The following is a 24,265-nucleotide window of genomic DNA, read 5'->3' as shown; positions in this document are numbered from 1 at the left end:
GCAATTTCTGCAGTCCCAGCTGGAGGTGGGCAAATCTGCAGTTACCCTGTGTGGTATGGTGGCAGCGATTTAGGCAGTTCATGTTGTTTGCTCAGCACTCAATCGAGATGAATCATCTCTGATTTCCCAGCTTCTTAAAGGTGCCCACAGGCTTACAGTTCACATGTCTGGACCCTTGGTTCCCCCATGGAATCCCTGTGGTCCTTGGCACTCTTCAGCATCCTCTCTTTGAACCCCTCAACGATGCTAATTTTAAATGCTTTTCCCTTTAAACAGCTTTTCTGATAGCCATAACATTTGCCAGGAGGTTTCACAGCGATTGGTGAAGGTTCAGCCAAACCTAAGACTATCCAAGTCCTCCTGTCCCAGTCTGTCGCACTACAGTCGCTTCCCACTAGTAGCTTAGATCAGGAGGTAGCTCTGTGCCAGGCTGCCCTGTGCCCTGGCTGGATCTTGACAGAGTATATCAGGTGCACACAGACTTTTAGCAAGATGGACCACCATTTGTGCTGCTGCAACATGGTCATGTGAGTCCACATTTTCCAGATTTTACCATCTTAATGTGGCAGCCAGTCCCTTTGGAGGGTGGGTGCTGGGTGCATCTCAGTGGTAGCCAACTGGGCATTGTCTCCATGGTCGATCTAGTGTCCTGTGGACCAATCACAGCACCATTATGGCTTTTCCTCTGCGTCTTTGCAGGGTCTTCTTGGTGCCAGTCTTGCATTTTGCAGACTAATAGCTCCTCTGCCTCTCAGGCATGGCATTCACATCTTGTAAGGTCCTGACCTGGTAACTTTGTATGAGAAACTCTTTTGTTTTAAGGCCACTCAGAGACGCATTCCCATTAAACTCCCAGTAACGTCACACCAGCCCAGCTGTTTCATGGATAAGCTGATTGATTAAGGACCACAATTAGTTAAATTGTTTGCTTTTTTTGGCCACAGCAGCTTTATTGGCAGTAGAGAGTGACAGGAAAGTGGGAGGAAGACACACAGCGAAGAGCAACAGGTTGGCACTCAAACCTGCGCTCCCTACACATCACCTCATGGTCGCCTCATACATGGTGACCTGCTCTTCCACTGAGCCACTGGGTGCCCCTGGCTGTTTATCTTCTATAAACATCATCCTGTTGTCCACTACAGTGGACACGCTGAAAAAATGTATTTAAAAATACATTTTACAAAGTCTGAACTGTGAGATGTTTCTTTGACCCCAAAGATGTAGGAAATTAGAAAGAGAAGCAAATTTGATGACACTTATTTTTCTCGGTTCCCAGGAGGACATTACTGTTTTACAGATATTTAGGGTGCTAGTTATATTTCACTGGTGCTAGTGATATTGTTAACTTTAATTATGATTAACACATGGGAGAGTCAGATTTGCAGCAATATTACTTTGAGATGTGGATAATTTTATGATTCAAAACATGGGTGGGCTGTGCTCAATGCATTTGGGGAATTTTATTACAGCACTTTAAGAGCTCACTGACACCATTTGGAGTTTATTGGAATCCAGCATAGATGAAGTCACACTTTCTTAAAATCTGCTGATAGTTAAATGGCGCTGTGAGACCAGAAGAGAGGAAACTAATATTCTTATCCAGGATGTGCCAGAGGTGTGAAGTATGCTGACAAGGATATCTGAGTTTTTTTGTTTTTTTTAATGGATGGATGATTTGGAGTCCAGTGGTGAAAGCAGTCTCCCTGCACAGTTTTCATGACAGTTAGCTTAGTATGATCCCATTTCCTTCTAGATAGAAAGAAACATACATAATGACAAGTACAATTACAGGATGAAAGTTGTACAGTTTGTACAGTTTCAACTAACTCTTTATTAAGTGCACTTTGCTAGTTACTGGGTTAACCCCCCCTTTATTCCTTCTTTGTGGTGTAGATTCAACAAGGGGTTAGAAACATTCCTCAGAGAATTTGTTAACTCTGACATAACAACATCACACAGTTGCTGCAGGTTTACTGGCTTCACAGTCATGGTGAGAATTTCCCGTTCCATCACATCCCAAAGGTGTTCTGCTGAATTGAGTTCTGGTGACTGGAGGCCGTTTGAGTACAGTGAACTCATTGCCATGTTCAAGAAATCCATTTGATATGATTTGAGCTTTGAGACATGGCTCAGTATCCTGTACACTGCAGTCACAAAGGGATGGACATGGTCAGCAACAACACTCAGTTGGTGCCAAGAAAATATCCCCCACACATTACACTACCATCACCAAGGCAAGATGGTTGCCACTGTTGCCAAGTTGTCTGATTGCTGAGGTTTTCTCTGTATTATTGTTACAATATAAAGCACCTTGAGGTGAATGTTGTTGCAATTTGGTGCTATAAAAAAAATCGAATTGAACTGTAATTAAATGAATTGAAAATCCCGTTAGATCAGCAGTTTCTGTAATACTCAGACCAGCCACTCTGGAACCAACAATCATGCAATGTTCAGAGTCACCTAAATCACCTTTCTTCCCTATTCTGATGCTTGGTCTGAACTTCCATGGGTTGCCTCTTACCCTGTCTACATGCCCAAATGCACTGAGCTCTTGCCATGTTATTGTCTGATTAGATATATGTTTTAAGAAGCAGTTGAACAGGTGTACCTAACGAAGTGGCCAGTGAGTGTATGGCCACACTTTTAGTCTCATCAGCACATTAGCCAGTTGATGGCTTTTATAAAATTTTACCTGAGCAGTAATAAACTATGTGAAGGTAAATTGTTATATATATATATTTTTAACTTGATTTCTTTAAACAAGTGAACTGATATCATGAGAATATCCAACAAAGTCATTTAAAAAGAAGAGGTGCTGCTCCACAAAAAGGAACTATTAGAACTGGCAGGACATATGATGAAGAAGGAAAAAGACCAAAACCAAGCTAAACTAATTCCACGGTTATCCGAAGTGTGAGCATCACGTTGCATCCTGGTCTCCAGAGTGAACAAGTAACTGGGAGCAGTACATGCATACAATCACCCAGCAATGACTCACCAGTTACTTAGCAACAGTGACTGGTGGAGCTCCTGTTTGGAAATTATAATGAGTCAAAACTGTTTCAATTAAAGGTTTTTGCTGAGAGAATATGATAGTACGGGTTAAGCTCTTTATAAAGGTTAAGGCATTAATGATATTTTTTTCGGTTTATATGGGGAGAAAGTGCCTGGACGTGTGATAGATGAATGGTTTAAATATCATGCTTGTCCGGTTCCCAGTAGGGAGAAAAAGACACAACATAGCAGTGAGAATGTAGGGCCTGAATTTTATGCTGAAAGTGTAGCAGACTGTGCACCCTGTAATGAAATTATTTTTCTTTCAGCTAGTGAATTCAAATGAAAGGCACTTACCTTGAGTTGCATCTCATAAGAAAAGAATCCAGACTCTCACCAGCTGCTGTGCTTGGCTTTTGATCTCCATGAGCCAGCTGGCATGTCGATTCTTGAAAGAGCGACTGAATTTTAATTGCAGTACAAAAAAGCTTTGTCTTCTTGCAAATCTAATGATATAGATATTATTAGTTCTTAGCGTGTCTGATTATGCATTATTTACAGTTTGGAAGTTTACACAAATTCCTAAAGACATGTTTTTGTATAGATGCATATAGAGAAACACTAAATATGCTGGGTTGAGATCAGGTGACTGAATATCTTCAGTGTACAGTTTCAACTAACTAACTTTTCACTAACGATATTTGTGGGTCGTTAGTGAGATTAACCTCACAACCAGTCTTGCTATTTGTCAGATAACCAACAACACAAACATGGTCAAAAGGTCCAGGTTAGTGACTCCAGTTATCTGAGATAATGCCTAGAAGATAACCTACCCACCTGTCAAACAGAGATGACAAAGAGGAGTTATGCATCAACAAGTCCATTCCTCTATGCATGATGTCAACTCTTAATACAGTTAAAATGGGTATTTGTATCCCCTGTATAGTTGCCATAAAGGAGAACATTACATATAGATGCCAAAACCATTTTGCATCAGTATAGTATAATATAGTTTTAAATTTGAGCATTTTAACATGGGAGTCAGCTGGGACTGACTGCCTTTGAAGCCAGCCTCAAGTGGCCATTTGAGGAACTTCAGTCTTTGGCTCTTGTGCCTTGACTTAATTTTTCATTCTTTTCAAGACTGGAGATGTTTTTTTGCATGACCTTGTGTCATTATTTATTTAAGGAAAGCCTTCCCTGTAAACAAAACACTGAAGGCAGGGACATGACCTTAGAAGACCAGTAAGCAGGCTTCCTGGTATGAGCTATCTGACTACTGACTGAAGTTGTTAGATTTTTTTTTTTTTAGCACATTGCCTTGAGTGCATTTGTGTACACGATGATATGCAAAGTAACTGTGAAGTTATCTAAACTACATTAGCCACGCTGCCTAAAACCCTACCAGCACTGTAAGGTGTCCTGAATATAGAGTCAAGATTTACACACAGTTCCATTAACAACCCCGTGGCACAGTTTGTTCCCTCACACTAAATAATTACTTTCCACAAGTTTCAGCACCACCTCTGATTCTTTTTCTCTCCCCTTTCGCTACATATCAAAGTCTCGCCATCTTTCCCTCCCTGAGACATATTTTTTTTATCATTTCCTTTCTGTTTCACTCCATCTGTCTGTGTTTCATCTTATAAGAGCTGTTCTTTAGATTCCCTTTTGTTTGTTACTTATGAGATTTGAAACCTCTAAATCATTCTTTTCATCCCTGTGCTTCTCTTCTCTGCAGCACCGCAGAGCAGAGCCTGTTCAGAGTCTACTCTGTGGTGCAAATCTCTTTCCTCTTTCTCCCTTCTTTCTTTCTTTATCAGTTTTTTAAATCACCTGTCATTTTAATCTTTCTTACTCTCCTTCCCTATAGTCCACTTTACAATAAACAAAGTCAACTTTATGTTTTGGTCACTGTGAAGCATTCCCATCCTTTTAATCATTCCTACTTCTTTCTTCTTCCTATTTTTTTCTTTTCTATTGGTCTCTGTTTTACTTTTCTTCCACTCATCTCCTCCGCCCATCTCTCTTTTGCTCATGTTTCCTCTGGCTCTCTCCAGAGATGGCGATGACGTCGATCCTATTTATATTTGATGTCTTCGGCTTCAGTCACTCTGCTGAGGATGGTGCGCTGGCTGCACTTCACTCACAGCGTATTCAATCTTACACAAACGCACATGCATAGACGTGCGAGCATGCAAGAGTTATGGCAATGTAATGAAAGACCATTTATGACTTGTAAATATCAGAGACAGGCAGGTGCGCCCTCACATCACCATGGAAACTAACGGGCTTGGATGCTGCGTGTGTGTGTGTGTGTGTGTGTGTGTGTGTGTGTGTGTGTGTGTGTGTGTGTGTGTGTGTGTGTGTGTGTGTGTGTGTGTGTGTGTGTGTGTGATTGTGGGTAAGAAAAGAATAGCTGATTTCAACTGCAAAGAAAGCCACTGAGTTTATTTGAACCATTTTGCCATTATGTTTTTGTGAGAGTGTTTCTGCTCTTGGAACTTATATAAATCTTGTGTAATCCCTTTGCAGTGTGCTGCATAATAAAACCATTTCCTAAAATAATCTCCTGAGTCCTCTCTTTGTCCAGGTAATATATGGCATCCCTCGTGGCGTGGGTCAGATCTATGCCTGTGGCGACCTTGGACCAGCCCTTCTCATCCTGGGAGCCGTTTTCCTCTACTCCCCGTTGCTCGCTGTCCACGCTCTGCTGGGATCCGCAGTAGGAACACTGGCTGGTTAGTCTCAATCTGTGTGTTCAAGTGGCTGCGTGGGAGGAGTGGGAGAGAGAAAAGTGTTATTCTATCTGTTTGTACATCATGCAAATGCACCATTGACCATGTATCCCAGTTTCACATAATTTAACACAGATTGCACACAGATCTCCTCATATGGTCGGTGATACTGGGATACACCGCTTTAGATATCACCACTTACAGGGAAACTCCTAAACTTCACAGGAAAATGAGGAGGGGAGTATTACTGTGTGAAAATAGTTGTGTAATAATGCCCTCAGTGGCTGTGGGGTACCACTGCCAAGTCTGAGACAATATTTATGACAAAAAGCCAGCAGTACAAACTCTGAGAAAGACACTGATGTTTACAGTGGTGGAAGGGTCTAAGCACAAGACAGTCTTGCTTGCACTATGGTAAGGTAGGAAGATGCTTGTGTTTTGTTTCGTTTTTAGCTTGGCCTACACAAAAGACTTAAAGTCTGCCTTTTTTGGCCATATTAGCCAAAATCTGCCATATGTGATTTATTAAATTGTCTTGATTATCTATAGTTACTCATCTTGTGGAGGGTTACAGGCAGTGGTGAAAAAAAAAAGGTAATCTGATTAGTGATTACTCCTTTAAAAAGTAACTTAGTTACTTTACTGATTACTTTATTAGTTACATTCAAGGTGTTGTGCCAAGAAGTGATTTTCTGTATTTAAATGGCTGTAAATGACTTGTTGGCCTATAATCTGTCAAACATATCTCTCATGAATGATATCAAGTTTTGAGCAAGAACTAGCATTTCTATCAGTTTTTGGGTTTTTTTTTTATTGAGGTAAAAACTGTCATTGACATTAAAAATGTCTTTTTAAACAGAAATCTGGCTAAGAGGGCAACATCACAGTGCTATAAAGATATTTTAAGTGGCCAAAAGCACTGAATTAATTATAATGTAGGTACAATAACACAGACTCCTGAAAATTGTTGAAAAACAGGTTATTTCTTCATTTTATATATAAGCCCTTCATAAATCATGCTGACTGCACTCTATTCACCAATATACGTAAAATCATTACAAATAAAAGCACTTAGAAACATTGAAATCACTTTATGACTGGCGATGACTTTTTGGCACAACACTGGCAGCACCCCACCCCCCCAACATAAAAATGACAACCACGAAACAAGGGCGAGTAAGCCATGTTTAAGGGCAGCATTTCCTCCACTACATACTGTCCGACCAACTTCTTCAGCTCACCCCAACTTACTGGTTTGTACTGAAGTCCAACTTTTGTTGTTTGGGTGCTGGGGGGCCTCCTGCATTAGCAGCAGCTCTCTGCTTCACACCACCTGGTGGGACTCACTCTGTAAGTTAGACTGTGCCGTGCTGCGACTCCAAATGTTTCTTCAAATTTGACGTAGTGTTTTTGAAGCTAGAGAGCACTTTGTCGCCAGCACAGAGTGCACAACTAACCTTGATATTGTCATTTTTAGCTGACACAAACTCAAAATAGTGCCTGTATTTCCAGCTAGAGAACGCGCATCTCTCTCCTCCCTCCATTGTTTATGTTTGTGTCGCTGTGCTGTTATTGTCCTCATGCTCAAAATGGGACTTAATTGGCCAGACATCACTCCCCAAGAAGCAAGAAGAAAACAAAAATATATCTTTGTACTGAGGAAAATGACAAAAATAGTAACGCACAGTGACTTGGATAAGTAACTTTAATTTGATTACTGGATTGCAAATAATAATGCGATAGATTACTCATTACCAAAAAAAGTAGTCAGATTAGAGTAATGCATTACTAAGTAAGTTACTTAGTAATGCGTTACTGACATCACTGGTTACAGGGGGTTGAGCCTGTCCTATTTGATTTCAGGCAACATGCACACATTGGAGAGGTGACAAGTCAATCACAAGGCCTGGACATATATTATTCATAGAATTCACATACATTCACACAGTTAACCTAACCTACATGGCTTTATACTGATAGCTTGGTGAAAGCACAACACCTACTGAAAGCTGTAGCATGCAAAAAAGAAACTGCATTTGCATGATAAATTGTGATCTAATGGAAAGTCATTATCCTTCATGCATAATATACTGGAAAGCTCTGTTTATATTGATGTATTTAACCTAAAAGCAATTAGATTTTGTCCTAAAAGCAATAATTTATCATGCTTTATTGGTTCATGAACCAATTTGTTGCAGTTGGTGTCACACTTGTAATCACACCTGTACCCAGAGCAAAATAGATATTTCAATTCAATTCAATTCAATTCAATTCAATTCAATTCAATTTAATTCAGCTTTATTTATATAGCACCAAATCACAACAACAGTCACCTCAAGGGGCTTTAAACTGTACAGTAAAGACACTACAATAAAACAGAGAAAACGCAACAATCAGACGACAGTATCGTGAACCTCTGGCAGGACCTGAAAAAGACTGCAGGCTTAGCTCCCTGCATGAGAAATGTTCCATAAAAGTGTGTTTTAATGAAGTCAACCTCAGGTTAAGTTTATGCATCTCTCTGAAAATAAGATATGTCAGCAGCAGATGTATAAACAAGAAACTGTTAGCAGCAGCAGCTTGTGTTCACTCAGCTTAATAAAATACAAAGCAATTAGCCAGGGCCCTGATATCGCTGGCTTATATACAAACCCACAGAGCTGTGGCAGTGTGTTCTTCTTACATCTGCTTTACTGTGACTCTGTTTGCACAAAAGGAGAATGAGAAATGTTGGACGTTCCATTTACATCCATGTAACTTTAGTACAGAGTCCTAAAATACTTCAGTGTGTGTGTGTGTGTGTGTGTGTGTGTGTGTGTGTGTGTGTGTGTGTGTGTGTGTACACATCATGTGTGTTTGTAGCTATGAGTCATACAGTATTAAGAAAAAGAGTGGGAGTGAGCTGGTACGCATACACACTTAAACAAACTTGTGGACGCATGTTAGCAGTGGCAGGTACATACACATAAGCGCACACACAGATGCACAAACAAAAACACAGACTTCTGCACTAAAAACAACAGTGTGATGAGAAATTAATCAAAGAGATGTGACTATAATGAGATTGTGTAGGAGACAGAGCCAAGAGGAAGCAGCCTGTGGTAACGTGGCAGCTAAATGCAGATAAACAAAATGCACCCGTCTCTCTTACTGTCATCCGTACAGTCTCTCTTCCTTTTGTGATCATTTCTTCCTTCCTTCATGCTTCATTTACATTTGACTTTTTCCATTTTTTTGTCTTGTGAGTTTTCTTCTTGGTGATGTATAACTTTATCTGGATTAAGTCATTAGAAGCCTTTTGTTGATCTTGAAAGTCAACCACACTTTTGTCATTTCGAAGCAGTCCTCTGAGCTTCCCAAGAATCCAAAACACACTCATGCAGCAGGCAGTCTCATGCCTAATTTTAAATGCTCTTGTTGCTGTAATTGGGTTACGATGTCTCTGACTGGCAACAAATCTCACAAAAAGACCCAAACAAACTTGACCTTAAATGACCTCAGATGAACAGCAGCACATGATATATTTCACCATATTTATTCAACTGAGCCAAAATGTGAGAAGTGTGTAAAACAAAGTACACCCCATGATTCAATAGCTTGCTAAACCAAGAATAACTTGAAATAATCAATTTATTTATGATGTTATCAATCTCTCACATTATTTAGGAGGAATTTTGGCCCACTTTGCTTTACAATGCTGCTTCAGTTCATTGAGGTTTGCTGGCATTCATTCGTGCATGGCTGTCTTGAGGTCCCATCACAATATTTTAATGAGGTTGAGTTCTGGTCTTTGACTGGGCCTTTGGAACAACTTGATTCTTTTCTTTGTCAGTCATTCTGATGTAGATTTATTGGTGTAATATGTCCTGTCTTGTTCTTCATCTGAGGTTGTATGTATGTCCTGATATGTAATGCCTTAAAATGGTAACAGGGCCTACTATTTTTATTTTTATTTTATTTTACTTCTTTTTATTTTACTTTATTTTATAACTTGTAGCTGATTCCTCTGTGTTACAGAGAGATGTAGTTGTTCAGAACTATTATAGCCATGCAGTGGGTGACATGCTGCTTTATAAAGTGTATATACATTATTGCTGATAAAACTCACCAAATGCCAAATGTGTAACAGCCAAGTGAAGAAAGCTCTTGAAATGCACTAATGCACAAATTACTCTCATTATGCTGTTACCCTTTTTCATGTTCTCATAGTTGTTGCACAACTTTGTATGGAAAAGTTCGTTACATTTACTGTGTAATCATAAGCAGCATTTAGCCTTTTAGCATTGTCGGATGCATCTTTATCATGGAGTTTGGTGAACCGGCAGCCCTGAGTAAATGTAAATGGACACCCACACACAGAAACAAATGAAGCTACAGCAGCACAAAATGAGACAGTTAAGAGTGTGAATAAGTGCTAAGAGGTCAGATTCAAGACCTAATCCTTTTCAACAGAGAACCAGAGAAATAAAGAAGGCTCAGTGTCAGGAGACAAAGGAAATGGAGATGGAGAAGTGAGAAAGCGGATAATAAGTTTAGAAGGGAAAATAAGGATAAGCCATGACCTGAGTAAAAGACTGAAAAAAGTGGCAGAGAGAGAGAAGCAACAAAAGATGAATGTGCTTAAAAACGTAGCACAGAAGAGCGATCTTTAAATGATCAAGAGGTTTGAAAATGAGTGCAAATGTGTGTGTGTGTGTGTGTGTGTGTGTGTGTGTGTGTGTGTGTGTGTGTGTGTGTGTGTGTGTGTGTGTGTGTGTGTGTGTGTGGGTGGATGAGTTGGATAGACACCATGTTCTTTAACACTTCAGACACTCTTGCCCCTGGTTCTGTCTTTCTCCTTCTGTCTTACCCCCTGCTTTTCTTTCAAGCCCTCTTGCTGTCTCTTTTAATCCTTTCATCTTATCAGCTTTAAAAACTCATCATTCTTTCCAGTTGCATCAACCTCTACAGTGCTTCTCTGCATTTATTATCCTTCAGCACCTGTAAGATGCTGAGTAAAAAGCCAGTGTGGTTTTGGGAAAGAGAAGTTGAGAGATTACATGTATACGCTCGTATGAAGTCAACATCGACACCAACCAGGTTCAGGTTCCTTTATTGACAGCCTTAGAATTGTTCTGCAGTTAACAGAGTGGGCAATCATCCTACTAGATATCAAACACAGACACTGGACAATATTCATATAGAAAAACAAGAGGGACAAACAAAAGACCCCCCCAAAAAACCCATATATATATATATATATATATATATATATATATATATATATATATATATATATATATATATATATATATTATGGTGTGCATGGCCTTTCAACTATGTGCTACAACATTTGAGAAGCTTATCTCTGTGCAGAAGACACTACAGTTTCCCACACGACATCTCCAGACTTTACAGAGAATGGTCCAAAGTACAGAAAATATTCAGTGAGCGTCAGTTCTCTGGGTGAAAATCCCATGTTGATGTTAGAGGTCAGAGGAGAATGGCCAGATGGCTTCAAGCTGATCTCGTTACAAACACAGTATGCACAAGAGTATCTTTGAATGCCCAATGCAAAGCAGATGGGTTATAGCAGCATAAGATGATACTAGGGGCCAAGAACAGGAAACTGAGGCTACAATTCACATAGACTCACCAACACTGGACAATAGAAGATTAGAAAATGGCCAATGGCTTCCACAGTCACCAGATATCAGTCCAGTAGAGCACCTTTGGGATGTAGTTGAACTCTGTGATGCTATCATGTCAATATGGAGAAAAATCTCTGAGGAATGCTTCCAGCACCTTGTTGAATCTGTGACACAAAGAATTAAGGCCGTTCTGAAGGCAAAACGGGGTCCAACCCAGAACTGGTATGGTGTACCTAATAAAGTGGTTGATGAGTCCATATGTATCACATATGCTTGTGTGTAATTTATAGTGTTTATACTGTATTTCTATTTGTTGCAACCTTACACTTTATATTTGCTTTCAGTTGAAGGGCAGTTTTACTGCTGCCACTGACAGTGTGTGACTGGCTTTGCTCTTTCATACATGAAGTAGGTTGAAAACAATAATGCAATGCTGAACAGTGTTCAGGAAAGTGAGCGATCTAGAGTTGTGACTGGCAAAGTACTAACTTTTGATGAGCTACAGTCTCAGGGGATAGATATATTTCTGGGGAAAGGAGCGGAATTTTGCTATAAATTGGAAACATAGGAAAAAAAAAAAAAAAAAAAAAACAGTGGGAAAATATATTCTACAGGACACCAACACAAAGCACTTTTTTACCAAAGAATTATGTTGGTGGAGGTCTTCTGGTAAAAAGAATGCATATCATTTTCTTATGTTCTGGACATGCCCATTACTCCAGGAATACTGGTCTAAGGTAAGCCTGTATTCAGGTTTGAGAAACAGTGCAAGATTCATTTGTTCAATATTTTATTGATAGTAAGTAAGACAGCGGTTGGCAGTCTCCTTCAGTCGAGGACTGGATTAAAGTAATTCATGATATTTATGTGATGGAGAAGCTGGTATTTATTTTATTTTTTTTGTTTGTTTGTTTAGCTTTTTTTTTCCTTTTTTTTTTGGCTGGCATTTATTTTAAGACAGGAAGCGGACAATCAGACTTCAAGTAAATCTTTCATGATAATCTTTCATGACATTTCCACACCCTAGTTGGTAAACTACTCAATGTTCAGATGTCATTAAGCTCCTTCATTAGTTGCACAGGTTTTGATCAGAATGGAATGTGAAGCTGGACTTTTGATTTGTGACACACAATGTGCATTTCTAGTGCCAAATAAAATGCATATTAAAAATTTTTAAACACTAAAGGTTTTGAAGAGAAAATGTTCTAAATGAAACTTTTGTTACATTTAAAATGTTAAGGTTAATCACCTATACCCTGAAATTCTGTTCCTTTAATATCTGTAAATATATGAATTAGAAACTGTTTTGCAATCTTCTTTTATAACTAATTACCTGTAAATATGAAATTGATGACCCATAGATAGAAAAAAAAATGACTGTAGGCATAAATGTGTAACAATCAAAAGGCAGGAAGGTGGCAGATGTGTAGAGATGTGTGGATTTTTATTGACAGGCAGGTTAAATCATTGATGCTTTCTCAGTCTAACAGCTCCATCACCTTTTAATGTATTCAGAAAGAGGGAGAAACAGAAGCATGGTTCAGGCTTGGAGAGCAGAGAGGCCTGAAGCTCGCCTGGGACAGGCAGAGTGTGAGGCCATTTTTAGAGCTGTCATTCAAAGCATTGTGCTGTAAACTATTCCCATGAGGGGGTTGGAGGCTGTATGTAGGCCACAGTCTGTCTACCTTCTGCTGCATTCATGTTGTGGGATCAGGTAGAGGAGGTAAGAAAAAGTGAGGCACTGAGACAAGTCAGCTAGGGTTCACTCTTAACTCTGAGTTCTTTAATGAATTTTTAGCAAACGTAGCCTATTTTGGAGTGAAATTTTCACGTCTGCCATTTGTGGTTTTACATAATGTAGCTCAGCAGCATCAGGAGAACAGAAGAAAGGAGGAAGAAGCAGATATATTGGAGAAGGATATTTATTTGTGGCAAGTGGGGTAATGTTGTAATGCACAGGGATCTTTAAAATATCTCAAACTAGAGTGCAAAGTAAATGCTAAATCCTGCTTTTGCAATTTTATTTAAGCTCTTGGTAGAATTGTGGTCAAACTGTACACTAAAGGTCCTGAATCAGACCTTTTGGGTATTATATAAGAAGCCTAAGGGCATGACTGAAGTATTTACTGCAAATGACTGAGATGAACAATTTGAAGTTTCTATTTAGACAGTCAGCCATACTAGATGCATGCCTCTGAGGCAGTTATGTTTTTGGATCATTTAGCTCCAACACTAAGGGTCAATGTCAATAACTTTCCAGCTAATTAGCAACAGTGTAAAATATTTGCAATGTCATTAGCAAATGGTTCAAACACAGCTATACTTCCACTGCTGTAGCCTAGCCAAAGAATTCAATATTCAACTTCAAAGAAAAAAAATGTGTAAAAATATCCAATGGCTCTATCTGACAGAAGGCTTAGATGGACAGATGTTGGTGGAGATTGAAGCTATGCACACAAGCAGTGTTGTAAAGCACTTTACAGCTCTGTAAAAACATGCAGTAACAATGTGGAAATAAGGAGACAAAAACATGTAATACCACTTAATTACATGGAATGCAATGTAATAACTCCATAATGGTAACAACCATGGAACCATGGTTTTTAGCTGAGTAATGTTAGTCTGAAATTTATATTATGGAGTAATAACAACAGGAACACTAATGTGGAAACAAATGTAACAAGGCCTGTGAGATAAGACCAGTTGTATCATATATATATATATATATATATATATATATACTAAAATACTATAATCATATACTAAGAGTTTAGTAACAGCATGACAACCTTTCAGCAATAAGATGCAAACTTCTGTGCTGTATTTAATGTCTTTAATGTGATAGTAACCTCATAATAATAAGGTAATATTAGTTGATAATTTTATATATAGGGCACTATTACCAAAGGATAATGTACAAATTAATCCTACCTCATATTCTGAAAATTATATTTCATTTAAATGTATAATGATGTAATTATTATACCTTTGCTGCCGTGCTTTATTATTTTTGAAACATTTCTGGTAGTTTCTGTGTAATAACCATGGATCAGGCCAGCAAGAAGCAAACTGCCTGTTTCCATTACATGGTAATAGTTTGTATAATTGAAAACTGAGGGCTGTAATTGCAATGTTTAATGTTTCATTTCCCCATTAGTACTCCTGTTTTTCACCTCATTATATAAACGTTAGTATAATATTACTCAACTAAAAACCACAGTTGAGTTCAAGTTATTCCTTTTTTTATTGCCCTGTATTTACAGTGTAATTAAATGACGTTATGGGGATATTACTTCTTTATTTCCACATAATTACCCTATTATTACCATGTTATTGATTAGCTGCACTGCAAAGTACTACTACTAGTTCCTCTGCATCTTATGCTGCTTATACCTGGACAATGTTCACAACTGAGCCCACATTCATAGCAATCCATTTATTTGCATCATCAAACAGTTTTCCCTTCAAAGGGATCAAAGGACACAATGATGGGTTTGCCAGATGAATGAAGCACAAAGGCCAAAATGCAAAGTTAGCCATTATGCACTTACACCAGAAAACAAGGCATTATGTACAGTTCATATCAGTTCATTCCAATTAAATTGCCCTCCATTTACTCTGCAGCTATTCACTGTGACAATGCAGGAAGGTGGAAAAGAAAAAAGAGAAGAGGAGAAACGAAGAGGAGGGACATACTTGGGTTAATATGATAAGGATACTCATACTAGCTCATTGTGTTAGCACAGATGACATCAGAGAGTTAATTGCTTGCACACACAGAAACGCACACATAAAAAAGTGGAAACAGTAAAAAAAAAATTTAGCAGCCTCCAGGGCCTTTCTCCTACATAGCCATTAGTCTTTAATGGTGTGGGAAGAGAACAAGCGAGAAAAGGAGGAGTGGTGAAGGAAACAAAGGGAATGAGAAAAGTACATTGTGTGAGAAACAAAAGAAAATGGTGGGAATAAAAAGACAGCGCGTGGAATGAGGCAGAGACAAGATGAGAGCAGAAGGAACTGAAGCGTTTAACGACCAACTGCCGAAGGAGGTGGCTGTAAAAGAGAAAATGCAAACAGAGAGGACAAGGGGAGTGGATGCCAGAGTAGTCTAGCAGACACACAGAGTGAAGAGGCACCACAGGGGTGTGGTCAGTCTGCTTCAGAACTAGACTGCCAAACTGCTGCTTCCAGTGCCTGGTAATAAGGAAATCAATCACAGCACTGCCTGAAGGTTATTAATCTACAGGGAAGCCACCAAAATTTATAGTTCCTTGGAAAATCCTGCGGTTGTTAGAGCAACCATGTAGAGCAACTAACATTTAGATTTTATATTATCTTTATCCTTTATCTTAGGCACCACAAATTCTCATGCATTAAAGAGTTTCTGCTGGGTCTGAAGGAGCTCCTTTTTTTTAAGTGAAATGTTTGTACTTATCAAAGTGGAGCTCATCCAGCTTAGTGCACATGTGTGTAAATGATTTATAACAGGAGCAAATGGAGGATTAAATCATCTCTCTTCTTCACAGTCAGCCAGTATTCAGTCATTTATTTGATAATGTTACATTTTCCCAGAAAGTGAAAAATCCATCATTTCTACTACGGGGCTCATGCTGAATATAACAAGCTATGTTATTTGCTAATAGCTCTGCAATGTGTACACTTTTGGTAAAGCTTATACAATAACTTGCATTAGATTTGAGGAAAGGCAGTGGGGGTTTAGGCACAATAGTGCGGCAGCTCTTTCAAAAACGCCATGGATTATCACACCAATATTCGCACTCATGCGCCCCCTAATGTGCCCTAATGACTTTTAGTCAAGTTTGTTGTTAACAACTACATAATGGATTGCAGTGAAAATTGATATTGACAATGAAATTAATATTAATCATTTTGATTGTACCCTAACTATTAATCTGCAACCTACACCAAGTCAAAATTTTAATATATCCAATACTGTGATTAGAAAACCTCCTGACATATTAATTAGCAGTCATTGGCATGCTGCTGATGGATTGCGAAGCATTACATTAAAAAGTGTTACTGTGTTTACCCACATGAGGTGAGTGAATGTCCAGCCATTACCAGTGGCGGTTTCTGATATGGGCGACATGGGCAGCCGCCCAGGGCGGCATTTCATCTAGGGCGGCATGACGCCCCCCTCCCCCCAACGCATTGCGATCGCCGCAGCAACGCCTACCGCACTGCTCCACTTGTGGGATAATGGGCGCCCTCTGCTTGCTGTGTATTGCATGTAGCTTTCTGCCATGGTCAGACAGGTTGTAACAGAAGAAAAAGGGCAGGCGGGGGATTCTCTCTCTGTCTCGCTGTCACTGCTTCACTAGATCGTCACACACACAGCGCTGCCCCGCCCCCTTCTCCTCTCAGCCTGGGGTGCGAGTCGAGTGAAGCAGTGATGGCGTGAGAGTGAGACTGTCAGCCGGGTTCATTTATTCATGCCTGTACAGTTTGGGCCTGGTTACAGCCAACAGTAACCGCTGAATTATAAATAAAGGCGACTTTTGCTGGCAGTCTCTCGCCAAACCTTTCATCCTCACGGACACTGCCATATCAAGATTAACGCGAAGTGTATGTCCTAATATTGAAAAGTTTTGCGAGATCTCGCAAAAGTAACTCAGGATCTCGCAAAACTTTTGCGAGATATGCAAAACTGACTCTTTTTTTTTTTTTTTACACCAATGTTCCACAGAATGAAACTGTGCGTCTAATAAAATTAGATGCACACAACTGATAGAACACAAAGCCAATTTCATTTATAATACTGTAAATATGGTCATTAAATCACAGTATTTGTGTGAACCCGAATCCTGATAAAAAAATAACACAAATACGAATCTAGACAGTTTGGACAAATGTTGGTGGATGGCGCAGTGTTGCCAGATTGGGCAGCTTGTGAACACATTGGGGTGGAATATTATATAGATATTTCTATATAATTATAAAATTATATAGATATATAATTTTACAATAAAAACTTCCTAAAAACCTACCAAATATGGTGAAAAGCAGCCAAAATTTTAACAAGTTACCCAAAGCTTGTATATTTAAATATATATCACACCTGGTGCTATTAACATGAGTTTCAGTGGAGGTTTTGTTGTGTTGGGCTGGCAACTGTCAGTCAGATCTGACAACCCTGGGGATGGGCGGTGGTGGTGGCGAATTGTGGCAGATGGAAAGGAAAAGGTCAAAGCCATCAGGTGCACAGTTTAGGAAAAAGAGAAAAGAAGAAGAGGAGAAACAAGCAAAGATAAAGGTAAGCAGAAGCTGTGTAATATTTCAGTTTCTTCCATGTTTTTTCAAATAAAAATTTAAAAGAAATTCTGAGTGTGCCTGTGATGGTGGGGGGACCTTCTGTTAAAGCCTGTCTGTCAGACCATGGCAGAAAGCTACATACACCACACAGCAGTCGCTCATTACCCCCCCAAGTGTAGTAGTGCGGCGATCGCTATTGTGTGTGTGTGTGTGTGGGGGGGGCGCCGGCGGGGATGCTCGCCCAGGGCGCCAAACAGGCTAGGACCGCCACTGGCCATTACAAATGAAATCAGAAAAAAAATGTATGTGACCTATTTACTAAGAGAAAGAAAATGGAGAAAAGGTTAAATAATAATAAATAATTAATTGATTAAATAATTTACCCTACCACACCACCATGTTGCACCACCATTTTTTTTTTTTCATTTCAACAAAGGTTAAATATTTCAGAGAAATGTTAACTGTCACACCCACTGATTCTGGATAAAACTTGCTGGCCTTTACAGACGAACTCAGTAACTCTACTTTTTCTGCATTGTGTTATAATTGTTATTCTCCCCTGTGTAGGCTGAAAGACATGTTGCAGCTGGTGCTGAAGGCCAGAGGAGAAAATGTCAGTGCTTTTGGCCTTGCAGAGATTTATCTGGGTCAGCATGCCCCCTGTGCAGTTTGCTTGTAGTTTCAGCATCGCACTCTTGTGTATGTCTCATGTGCACGTGAGTCAGAGGCAAGGCATTGACCTTGTCTTAATTCGCCTGCCTCTTAGACTGAATGATAAAACAAGAGTTGAAATATGACATTAAATTGCTGGATTTGAATGTTATTTACTGCATTCCAGATCTAAAATGAAATGTCACTATAGGGCAAAATAAAATAGCAATAAAATACCAATAGGTTAAGTGTCCTTTGAGTTGTCTGAAAGAAACTGCAACAGGCACTTTGGTGATGGTCCAATCAAACCTGCAATAATCTGAAATACAAGACAAAGATGAAAGGCAAAGCAGGCAGATTGGCAGTGGTTACCTAAACGATGCATCATTTTCTGTAAATACAGTCGCACAAGATTGAAAGGTAATAACTGCTCTCATCATCCTGGTAGTTAAATGATGTTTTGAGCAGTTAGATCTTTCATTCTGGACCAGTTTTTGTCTCTTCTTCTGTGTTGATTTGGGGCATCAACTAGGAAGATTAAAAATGTCCTTATTAGGTTACACGCAAATTAAATGTTGCACTGAATGCAGCCACGCAATAATGTGCATGTAGCACCACCACATGGACAAAGTTAGTACTTGAGTATGTCAACAATACATAATTATGATGTCACACTGTATTCGTGTGTATTTTAATATTACCATATTTGTCAACAAATGTGACACATTCTTTTGTGCAATCAGTGTTGTAAAGATTTAGCTCTTGTTGTTATTGTGTGTGTGTGTGTGTGTGTGTGTGTGTGTGTGTGTGTGTGTGTGTGTGTGTGTGTGTGTGTGTGTGTGTGTGTGTGTGTGTGTGTGTGTGGCAGGTTTATCCATGGCAGTGCGTCATGAATCTCTGTACTCAGGTCTGTCAGGGTTTAATGGAGCTTTAGGCTGCATGGCTGTTGGAGGACTCTTCTTCACCTTCAGCTTGAGGACCCACCTCTTTGCTATTGCCAGTGGTAACACTAACACACACAGAAACACATAGACAGTGACTATCTGTTGTCCCAAGTATCTAATTAGTTAAATGACGCAACAGTTACATAACAAGTGATGTAAAAGCATTTAAGTATATATATATACTTATATATATATATATATATATATATATATATATATATATATATATATATATATATATATATATATATATATATATATATATATATATATATATATATATATTGGGCTTATTACTCTAATACGCCACTGGGGGGCAACAAAGCAATTAATCTCATTGCCTCTGTCCTTGGTGCTAATGCATTAAACCTGACTGTGTGTTAGACAATATTGGTGAGATTTATAATAATTAAATATTGAGTATTTACAAGATTTATGCTTTTTTTTTATATTCATCTTGATGGGTGATAATTTACCCCCCGCTCTCATGAAACCTTTTCAGAAATTCACTGGGGGCAAACATAGAGTGAAACACAACACTCGGCAAATACTGAACTGAAATCTATGGAGGAATTCCACAACAGCAAAGGTGGCAGAAGAAGTATAAATATTTTTGTCAAAGTCAAACATTTTAAGCATTAAAAAAATAATAAAGACAGGTGACAGCCTGAAGACAGCCTGGAGGTGCAATCAAGATGGCTGAGTGGTGAGACCTGCTTGTTGAGGTACTTGAGTTCAAATATCCATCCACCCATTTTCTTCATCTTATCTGGGGCTGGATCATGGGGGCAGCAGCCAAGCAGAAACCCAGGCCTCCCTCTCCCCAGCGGGACCCAGATCAAAAGCTTAAAATCGACAGCTTTGATTTTTACTCTCAGCTCTCTCCACCACAATGGACTGGTGCGCCCCTCCCTCATGAACAATACCCCCAAGACACGTACACTCCTCCACCTGGGGCAGCAACCCATTCCTGACTGGGAAGGGACACTCCACCCTTTTCCAACTGAGAGCCATAGCCTCAGATTTGGAGGTGCTAATTCTCATACCCATGGCTTCACATTCACCTGTGAACAGTTCCAGTGCAAGCTGGAGGTCACCACCTAATGAAGCCAACCTGTGGGAAAGAGCCAGAGATTAATAATAACCAATGATTCAATGGAGAGAACACAAAGAGAGTGAAAAGAGGTGAGTTAAGAAGAAACACTCAGTGCATCATGGGAAACCTCCCCACCCCACCCCCAGCAGCCTAGGCCTATTGCACCATAACCAAGGGAGGGTCACCTGATCCAGCCCTAACTATAAGCTTTATCAAAAAGGAAAGTTTTAAGCCTAATCTTAAAAATAGAGAGGGTGTCTGTCTCCCGAATCCAAACTGGAAGCTGGTTCCACAGAAGAGGGGCCTGAAAGCTGAAGGCTCTGCCTCCCATTCTACTCTTAAGTATCCGAGGAACCACAAGTAAGCCAGCAGTCTGAGAGCAAAGTGCTCTGTTAAGGTGATATGGTACTATGAGGTCTTTAAGATAAGATGGGGCCTGATTATTCAAGACCTTTTATTTTAAATTCAATTCAGGGTTTAACAGGGAGCTAATGAAGAAGTCAATATGGGAGAAATCTGCTCTCGCTTTCTAGTCCCTGTCAGTACTGTAGTTGCAACATTTTGAATCAGCTGAAGGCTTTTCAGGGAACTTTTAAGACAAACTGATAGTAATGAATTTCAATAGTCCAGCCTAGAACTAATAAATGCATGAATTAGTTTTTCACTATCACTCTGAGACAGGATGTTTTAAAAATATTGCACAAATGCAAAAAAGAGGTCCTTTGCATTGAAGGACATATTCCTCACAGCGTTTCTGGAGGCCACGGTAATGTCCAATAGGACCACATCATCTGCAAAAAGCAGAGATGAGATTCTGAGGCCACCAAGACCTACCACCACTTGGCTATTTCTAGAAATTCTGTCCATAAAAATTATGAACAGAATTGGTGACAAAGGGCAGCCCTGGAGGAGTCCAACACTGACTAGAAATGAATCTATTGCAGGCAACGTGGACCCAGCTGTTGCTACATTTGTACTGGGACTGAATGGCTTCCCGGGATGTGGTCAAATGCCTCAAAACATATGTAGGCTGGATGGAAAAACTCCTACGTACACTCAAATATCCTTGAGCCGAGCTGGTCCAGTGTTCGGGTCCCCCTTCTTGAAGAACCACCAATCTAGAGGCACCGTCCCAGATTTACATAAGAGGCAACATCATGTGTAGTAGATACATAGTACCAAGACAACCCTACAACATCCAGAGCTTTCAGGAACAAAAGTTCATCCACACTACCTCAGTGACCTCACCCACAGCAATGGGCGAGTTGTCCCCCTCATCCCCAGACTCTGTTTCCATTACAGTGGGATTTAGGAGGTCCTCGAAGTATTCCTTCCACCATCCGACTCTATCCTCAGTTGAAGTCAGCAGCGCCCCACCTGCACAATACTCTGTATGAGTAGAGCATTGCTTTCTCCTCCTGAGGCAGTCCGAAAGTCTCGCAGGCAGTCTTAAAGGGACTCTGACAGGGTCACCTAGTTGTATGGAAAGCCTCTTTTTTATTCATTCATATAATTTGCTGGTGTCCTTTGACTCATCAAAATGTCACTTACTGCATCACAGCTCCTCTCAGTGAATCGTGACTGAATGTATTCTTCTGTTGATCATTCTGATGCTGAATCATGCCTTAAGAAGAATATGGCAGGTGTCCATCAATGACCACAGATCCAGTTACATCTTTTCTGTACATGCAGTAGTTTTGCTTCCCATTTAATTCAGCTTATTTCCCATTTCTTCTACTTTATCCGATGGACTTATTACAATTCCACTCTTTTTCTTCTATTTTCCTCTTTCCCTTGTGCTGAATAGCTGTAATTACACTGAATGATTATTTCTAATTGTGTCAATTCAAAGCTTGAAAGGCATTCTGAATAGATAGATTATCTATCTATTCAGAATGCTTTCATTTTTTAACTCATGAATACAGAATCAAATTGCAGCTCTGGCAACATAAACAGCAGTACTGACCCCTTTGATAAGGGACCTAATCTGCTCATATTATGGAGCTTCTCATGTGTCTAATGTCAGAAGAAAATGCAGTCAAATGCCACTGTACAGTATGAGAGCCACAGAAACCTGGAGAGTGATGGGAAGTGAATATGTGGAGGATATATTTAGCCTAATCTTTTTTCTTCTGCCCGCAGCCTTCTTCTCTGCATATGCTGACATTGCTCTGAGCAATTTAATGGGAACTGTGAGTATGCACAGAGGCCTTTCGCAACCTTTTTCACATTTCTGATGCCACGTGTGACTCCATGTTAGCTCTGCCTTGCATTTTGTCTGTAGAACAGTATTCTTAGAAAATAGGATCAAGCTTCCAAACTGATGGGAACTAGATTTGGAAAAGAGTGATGAAACAAGCACTGACCCCTGAAACTTTCTATCCTAACCTACATAAAAATGTAGTAGTGATGTATAAACATGTTAACATGAAGGAGAGCTGTGTTCTGCACATTTTGATCATTTTGATTATTGACCAAATATATCTGTCTTCAGATAAACATGCTTACTGCAGCTCCGGAGTTTTTCTCTGTGCACAGATGCTTTTTGTTTTGAACATGCGCAACGATTTTAGGGGGTTGTTTGTGTTTGAATGTAAGGAGCAGAGCAAAGAGAGAGTCCTTTTAAACTGTAATTTACTTTAGTTGGACAGAAAACCAATTATTAGACTGGCAGGCATAAAAGTCATGTTAAAGTCACATATGTTCCTCATCATGGAAATATATCTTATCTGTTACAGTTGTTTCCAGTTTGTATATGTTGATTGATGCTCATTAATTATTCCCCACTTTTTTTCTGCTGTCTGCAATGAAATAAGCTTCACCTCCCTAACGTCCCTCAGCCTTAGATGTGTTTACAGGAGCAAATCTCCATTTATTACATGCTTATGTTCATCACTCAAAGTCTGGGACTCTGGGTCTTTGTTGAGCTTACTGAGGTTTGATCCAGAAAATCACATGAGCAAAAGTCACACCATCCAATCAAAATGCCTGTAATGTACAAATAAATAGTTAAACTAGATGTAAGTGTCTTGACCTTAAAATCTTAAACACCAAAGATTCAGTGTGCTACAACCCTACATATATACAGAAAGAGCATTTACAAAATCAGTGGACATGAATGTTGTCTCACTTCACTCATTATTCATTATTAAAGAGCATCTCTCTCTGCCAAGGTGGGTCTCCCAGCATGCAGCTGGGCAGCTACTCTGGTGGCCACACTGATGTTGCTGTTGACCGGCAGTTTAGCAGCATACCGCATCCCTATTGGTCAAGTGAGGGCTCCTGAATGCAACCTGCGCTTGCACAGCCAATGGGAAGCTGGGAATGTCGAAGAAAGGGAGAGCACAGATGTGTAAAGTGAGGACACACGTGCACAGATGTGCATACTACTGTGTCCCAACCATCATGCTCTTAGTTTGATGGACTGGATCATACATTTTTTTAGGTAAACATTTCAGCATAGCCTTGTGAATGACAGTGGACAGTTGACTGGACACTTTAAGGAGGACCTTACTCTATATTTTGTCCACAGGGTTGTGATACGTGTACAGCAATGAAATGTTCATCAGTCTTTATGTAAGTCTCTGTATTCAGACCCAGCCATTTCTATTAAATTAGTTGAACATTCCACTGTGTATAGCCCTGTGTATTATTTTCCTCAAATGACACATACAAAACTGACAAGCAGGCAATCTAAAGGGAAAGAATACTTCTTTTAATAAGCATGAAAATCAACAAGTCAATAAAATCATTGTTTTTCAAAATGACAGTGTTACTGTTATTGTCAATAAAAACACAGACTGAATTCTACAGATTTTTTTTTTTCTCAACTCGTTCATTATCCTGCATAGACGTACAACAGCACTCCACTGGAACTCACTGTAAACACAGACCATACATGTTGATCAGTGCAGGCAGGAAATGACATAATGAGACACT

At 39.6% G+C, this 24,265-nt stretch overlaps 1 protein-coding gene across 1 annotated transcript in view; it reads left to right on the top strand.

Moving 5' to 3' along the window:
• The window catches only part of LOC115775231 (urea transporter 2-like), a 29,566-nt gene extending 5,665 nt beyond the window's left edge, over window positions 1-23,901 (top strand). Inside the window, exons 5-8 of the mRNA XM_030722804.1 lie at window positions 5,588-5,735; window positions 19,155-19,289; window positions 22,469-22,518; window positions 23,500-23,901. Of these exons, the coding sequence (XP_030578664.1) occupies window positions 5,588-5,735; window positions 19,155-19,289; window positions 22,469-22,518; window positions 23,500-23,682 (516 nt within the window). The 3' untranslated portion in view covers window positions 23,683-23,901. The remainder of the gene's footprint in view (window positions 1-5,587; window positions 5,736-19,154; window positions 19,290-22,468; window positions 22,519-23,499) is intronic.
• Window positions 23,902-24,265: the final 364 nt, after the last annotated feature.

This window comes from Archocentrus centrarchus (genome assembly GCF_007364275.1).
Source record: "Archocentrus centrarchus isolate MPI-CPG fArcCen1 chromosome 18 unlocalized genomic scaffold, fArcCen1 scaffold_23_ctg1, whole genome shotgun sequence".
NCBI classification, from domain to species: Eukaryota; Metazoa; Chordata; class Actinopteri; order Cichliformes; family Cichlidae; genus Archocentrus; species Archocentrus centrarchus.
The sequence above is the reverse complement of the archived record's forward strand: the minus strand, read 5'-3'. Positions and strand labels throughout refer to the sequence as shown.